This window comes from Limulus polyphemus, unplaced genomic scaffold, assembly GCF_000517525.1.
Source record: "Limulus polyphemus unplaced genomic scaffold, Limulus_polyphemus-2.1.2 Scaffold2514, whole genome shotgun sequence".
NCBI classification, from domain to species: Eukaryota; Metazoa; Arthropoda; class Merostomata; order Xiphosura; family Limulidae; genus Limulus; species Limulus polyphemus.
In genome coordinates, this window is record NW_013668124.1 from 101,347 (window position 1) to 108,026 (window position 6,680).

At 32.9% G+C, this 6,680-nt stretch overlaps 1 protein-coding gene across 1 annotated transcript in view; it reads right to left on the reverse strand.

Moving 5' to 3' along the window:
* LOC106467172 (uncharacterized protein KIAA0930 homolog) overlaps positions 1–5,409 on the reverse strand; it is a 64,106-nt gene extending 58,697 nt beyond the window's left edge. Inside the window, exon 1 of the mRNA XM_022395302.1 lies at positions 5,283–5,409. Within this exon, the coding sequence (XP_022251010.1) occupies positions 5,283–5,400 (118 nt within the window). The 5' untranslated portion in view covers positions 5,401–5,409. The remainder of the gene's footprint in view (positions 1–5,282) is intronic.
* Positions 5,410–6,680: the final 1,271 nt, after the last annotated feature.

The window sequence follows — 6,680 nt, forward strand, 5'->3', positions numbered from 1 at the left end:
TGTTAATGCCCTGATTAAAAAAATCACTTGGCTTTGAAGCAAAAAATATGTCAATGTCCTCTTTAGCACCTTCCACATTTGCATAAGTTTTCCCATTAACACTTTCAATACAAGCTCAGTCAATTTGATGGACCATGTGACCTTTTTGTACTCTTTTAAAGTCTTTATAAACTTATACTTATAACTCTGAATATAGTGGGTATATCTTCATGAAATTCAGCAGTCTTTCAGTTAATATTACAAGTCTTTCACATACAAAAACTCATATTTCTTAGTAAAGTATTCTTAATAAAATAAAATAAAGATTTGTCCATCAATATATTGAGTTTTGTTTTGAATAGTCCATGTGCAAAGTAATTTTCATGATAAAATTAAAAATACTTTTCCTCATCTCAAAAATCTCAAATTTCCTTTGTATAATCCCTAAAACCTCCTAAATGCATTTCAAACATTTTTTTCAGTAAAACTTCATACATTATTAGTTATTTTCTCTACCCTATCTCAAAATGGGATCAAGCAATTCGACCAACCTTGTAACCACCAAAAAAAATCAAAATCACTCGGGATACTTGCAGCTTATGTTATGCTATCAAATTACATTAACCATGAGCTGCTTGCGTACGTGCCTCGTGAACCATCTGTATTTTAAGATTTTAGTTACTTTTACGATAATAGATAAAGAAAAACAAGAAATAAGGTACTTACCTAGTCTTCTTTTTTCTTGCTGTCATGTTTCGAAGAGAGTTAACCTTAATTTTTTATACTATAGATAGTAATGCATTTAAATAATTTTTATTGAATAACATGTAAAAAGTAGACAAATTCACTTATCTCTCAAAATTGTCCTGGCTTTCTAACTATGCGACAAGAGCCATTACAAATTCATCCAACCTAGTTGTTAACTTTTCCAAGGGAACTAATCTTGTACTGACAATATTTTGTTAAGAATACAACATTATAAAATACATCATTTGATAGATGAAAACCTTGACTTTCTATTGGTTATAGGTAATATATAATGAAACTTAAGACAGAACTATCAACAAATTGTGAAAGAGAGGATGACAGGTGGGTGTGGCAGGAGGGGTCTGATTTTCTATTCGATAGCTCTGTAACCAAATAAAATTGAAGACTATAATAATTATGGTTTGTCTGAGCAATAATGATTTTATAGAAAGTAATTTGCATTTAATTTCATACATTTTTGATGGGTGATGTATGAACTAGAGATTATGACATGCTAAGACAAAATGTGTCACATGGGTCACTCTAGTAGAAATTCAGGATTTTTTTTTATATTTCCTTGGAGAATTAAGAACTTAAAACTTATATACTATTAAAATATGGATTATTAGCTAATATTTTATGCTATTCTAATTGGTATAACATAAACAAAAAGTAGTTTAATAAAATTTTGAATGTAAGGCACTAAAACCTTGTGTCATGCTCAGTAAAGAATACCCAGGGCGATAGGGTTAATATGGTGTTGCAGCGAATGAAAAAGATGGTAATCTGATAGTGCCATATCTGGAGAATATGTGGGTGGGGGAGAGCTTCCCAACTCTACTCCATAATCTTGTGTTGCATCAAACGTGCCACATGTGGATGTGCATTGAAGAATACCTTTCTGATTGATGATTGAAGGGCGTTTCTGATGAAGGGCTTGATTTAAATGTTCCAGTTGCTGACTACAGATCTCTGCATTGAAAATTTTCTGTAGATTGAGGAGTTTGAAATGAATTACTCCTTTGATGTACCATTAAATGTAAAGCATTCTGCAGATGGAGTCCAGGTTTTCGGGTTGGAAGTGGTTTTTGTCTAGGACTGAGCCATTGTTTTTTGGCATTTAACACCCAAATTCTTCAGTGAGCATCATAGCTCTACCACTATATAGTTCAGGTTTGAGTAAAAGCACACCTGACCAGGCAATACTAACCACAGAGTGGGATCTTATTAGTAGCTATAAAAGAGAGTCCCTGAAAAGGCAACATAAATGAAATGTTGTGAAAAGACATACCCAAGACAAAGGAGAATGGATGTGTGTAGAATTGCCAATATCCACCTGAGGAAGATACAGCCAGATAGTCCAGATAATAAGTGACAAAGGAATAGGGAGTAGTCCACTTCCAGCCTGAACAATTTCTTCCAATGAACGGCAAAGATTAGCAGCCAAAGACGTGGTGATATGACAAACTTGATGAGAACAAACACAGAGAAGATAGCAACCTTCCATGAATAAGTCTGAATAAACCAATCTAAGGAGTTGATGAGTCCAACCAGTTAGTGTGATAAGTTATAGAACATGCAAAACAGAAGAGTTCCAGAGAATAAAAAGACAGGAACATTGAACCCTTAAGGAGGCAGTACGTGCCACATAACACCATAGGGAGTGAACCCAACAAAGATGCTGACTGTGATCAAAATGGGAGTACAGGTGGGAGATAGAAGGTAAAGAATTGGATAAGAAAACCAAGTGGCTTTCCTGCACAAAAGAGGTAGGGAGGAAAAACAAATTTAGATATATGATGATGCAAGAGAAATGGTAGAGGATTCTGGTAACATTAATAACATAAATATCCAATCAACAATGTCAGCAAACTAGAAGGAAAAGGAAACTTGAAATATACCATCTACCTGACTAACCAGCTGGAAGAAAAAAAGGTGTAGAGTGTGGCAGACCAAAATGAGAAGGTGTCAGAAAAAAGTGAATCAAATTTTTCTTCTTGATTGTAGTCATAGTGAAAATAAGAAATCGCCAGCCAAACATAGAAAACTAGTTCCCTGTGAAATAAGGCCTGTACCTCCTCAGCAAACTAAATGCCTGGATAGTCTTAGAAGAAGTGTTGTCTACCATAACAGGAACTTCCGTTGTCAATACACTGAATTGTGAAGCCATTCCAAGTTACCGTATAATTTGGTAACAATAAACAAAGGCAAAAAAATTGAAACAGTTGAATGCAAACACAGTAAAAGAAAACTGTTGAAAAAGGTATTGAAATGTTAATGAAGAACACTCGTAAATGGTAGTCACATGCAAAAAGAAACACACATCTAACCGATGCTGTGCCAATCAAGAAAGTGAGAATTGAGAGGAAATATCACAGGGAACTAGCTGCCCCAATATAGGTGGCATAATACTATTGTTAGAGGGTGGTAACATGCTATATACATGTTCAAAAGTGCCATGAAATTTGTGGGGTATATAGACTGGTGCACTGAGCATTAAAGTTTTTTACCAATGCTTAAGGAGCAGAAATATGATTGAGATAGTTTTGTGTGAGAGAGGTAAGAATGTATTGGGAATCGCTTTACAAAAGAAAATACATTATGCCTCCCCTACTATCTAATGTCGGAGACTATTCACACCTGTGAAAAATTGAGACAGTTTTAGTTAAAACCATGCTGAGTCAGTAACATCATCTTTCCAAAGATACAACTAAAATCCAATAGGTATGAATATAAAAAATAATTAATACATAAACATAACTATTGTAATATAACAATGTTAGATATAAAGATAGTAAAAAAAACAACTAGCTAGCTTAATATATAGAATCTAAAAGACTTTTATTGCCAGTCTTATTTAACTATATTCTATAACAAATCTTAGATTTGGCTACATGAAATAATAAGTAATGTTCAATCTTAAAGGCAAAAAGGAAACAATATAAGTCTTTAAAAAAACAAAGTTCTATATCAATAATAATAGATAGTATGTAAATATATGAGGTGATAATATGACAAAGAAAGGGATTATAAAGACTAACTAAACTAATAATTAAATGTAAAATTATATATAAGCCTGTTATATAGCTAATATGAACTACATATAATAACTTAACCTAACAGTAAGTAAAGAAAAACCAGTTATGGTCAGTTCACTAAGCAATATACCAAGAAATGAAGGTTTTTAAAAGGTTGTGATACACTGCAAACTTTTAAATCCATAATCTTAAACAAGAACGTTGTTGAATATTCCACAGAATTGATAAATTTTGTATTTAACTTGTGTAATGAAAAAACCACGATTAAGAAAAATGTAAGTTTACAAAGCTTTATCCACAAAATCTCATAATGATAAACAAATTATATTGTGTCTAATACACTGATAATAGTAAACACTGCAGCATAGAATAGGATTTAAAGTTGTATCTACAAAAAATATTCAATACAAGTCTAAAGATGTTATACTTTCATTGTATAGGTCACTTGATATGCCTCATTTAGGGCATTGTGTACAGTCTTAGCTCTATATGTGAGGAAGGACATTGAATTATTGGAAAGAGCTCAGAGAAAGACTACTAGGATGATACACGAGATGGAAAGGTTGTCATATGAGGACAGGTTGAGACTTCAGAAATTGTTTTCTCTTGAAAAACAAAGTTAGAGGGGATCTTATTGAGGTGTTTAAGATTGTCAAGGGAATTTACACTGACAGTGTTACTGTTAGTGCATCATCTTTGTTTCTACTTAATGGTGAGAATGGTAAGACGTACTAAGGGAAACAAATATAAAATTTGCAGAGTAGGAATCATTTTCAGCCAAGATAGTTTTATTTTTCTAACAGGGTAGTTGGTCTTTGAAATGGGTTACTTTTAGATGTGTTGGAAAGAGTAAATTTAAGTGAGTTTGGGAGAGTGTTTGATAAATATTTGAATTATAAGAGCTGGCTTTGACTTTGATATACATAGTTTAATTTAATTTGGTAGACAGGGCAGACTAGTTGGACCAATAGGTCCCTTGTTGCTGTAATACAAGTTAATGGCTACGTTACAAAGCCAATAGGTAAAACAATCATTCTTATGAAGAAATCTTTATTTTTAAACGAAATTTATGTAAAATCATAAACGTTCAATAATTATTTTTGCTTCTCAACGTTAGTAACAGCAGTTACATCCTTGTCCAATATGACTCATTACGAGATCATTATGAACCTGCTATTGAGTTCTAAGACGTGGTACATCATTACACGACATTTTGGGCTGCTGCAAATTACATTGCTAATGCTAAACTTTTATATTCATAAGTTTATTAAATATTACGATATTTTTCATTATTTTGTTAGAATAAGTCACATTAAGTGTCTTGAAGCAAGTTCTTGTGGCTTCTCGTTGCTAATTTCTACATTAGTGAGACCGATACGTACAATTTTCAAAACAAATCTTTTCTAATTCTACACTTTAAAATTTAAATTTAAAGTTTATACTTTCAAGTTTGATTACATTAAATTCAGTATTTTATATATTATAACAGTACGAAGAGTAATTAAGGAAAAATCCTACCTTCTCCGCCGCATTGATTAGCATCTCTACTTCTGTGATACGTAATTTCGGATAACATTTGTTCCAATACAGTTCGATTATATCTCACTTCACGAAAAATTCTACCTCTGCACGCCATGTTGTTATTTATCTCGTAGCAGACGCACTGCATGGAGTACGTACGCCACCTTGTGCCTTTGTTATTGAATTACTGAGTGCAAAAAAACGTTTAGCGTTTAAATGTTACATCAGATTAAAATTTGTAAATTACTAAGAAAAGAAGTCGCAAATCTAAAGCAGTAGTAAGTAACATAAGTCTTTAAACCGAACTTATAAGACGATTCAGCATTTTGATGCATCGCATATTACAACTAGCAATAAATATATACTAATACATATTTTGTTTTGCTTTGAATTCCAGTGCAGAATATGATTGTAAAACCTTAGAAACATATTTTGTTTTGCTTTGAATTCCAGTGCAGAATATGATTGTAAAACCTTAGAAACATATTTTTAGTCTAAAAGTACGTCCACTAACTAGATTAGTAAAAGTATGCATAATTTTAGAATGGTAGGGGTATGGTAATAGCAAAGATAATCGAATCCTCTGAGTGAAAGTCATGAGAACAGCGCTTTCGGGTATGTTTCTTCTTTTCGAGGAAATATACATATACCACATAGCAAGATATACATAACACCAGCAATAATAACAATAGATTAGTAACCGCTACTCTGGACATATTTGAGCACGTTGAAATTTATAACGTTTTTTAGCCTATAATTCATTTTGACAAAAATCCGAAGTACTTCATCAAAGTCAATCTTTTCAGAAAATTATTTTTCTATAGATAAAATTGTTAATCCTGACAGCATTTATTTATCATCCATAATCGGTGATAAATTGTTTGTTTGATTTTAAGACAAACCACTGGCCTAGAATGCATCCATTAGAACAGCGATCTGGCTTTTGAGATGCCCGGCATAGTCAGGTGATTAGGGCGCTCGACTCGCAATCTGCGGGTCGCAAATACACATAGTCGGAAACATTACACTGAGTCTTTCGTAAACGTTTTAAACAAATTCAAACAAATAAAGCATCCATGGGGAATAGTAATAAATGAAAATAATTAAAGAGGCCAACATTCGCGGGCGAATGCAATATGTCTCCGCTAGGCAATCCAAACATGGCCAATTTTGACACTAGAAAAATCGTGAAAAACACAGAAAAGTCGAAAACCGTCTATATCACTGCTTGTAGCCTGCAAGAAGGTATCGTTGTAACAAATCCCATGTATGTTGGTTGATATACACATGAATAGAGCCTGTGATGATAAAAAATGCTCTTCTTATAGAGGTCAGTTAAATGTTCTGGGAGTGGATGTCCTTTCTTTATGGTTGTATTTCTTGCCTTAGCACTGA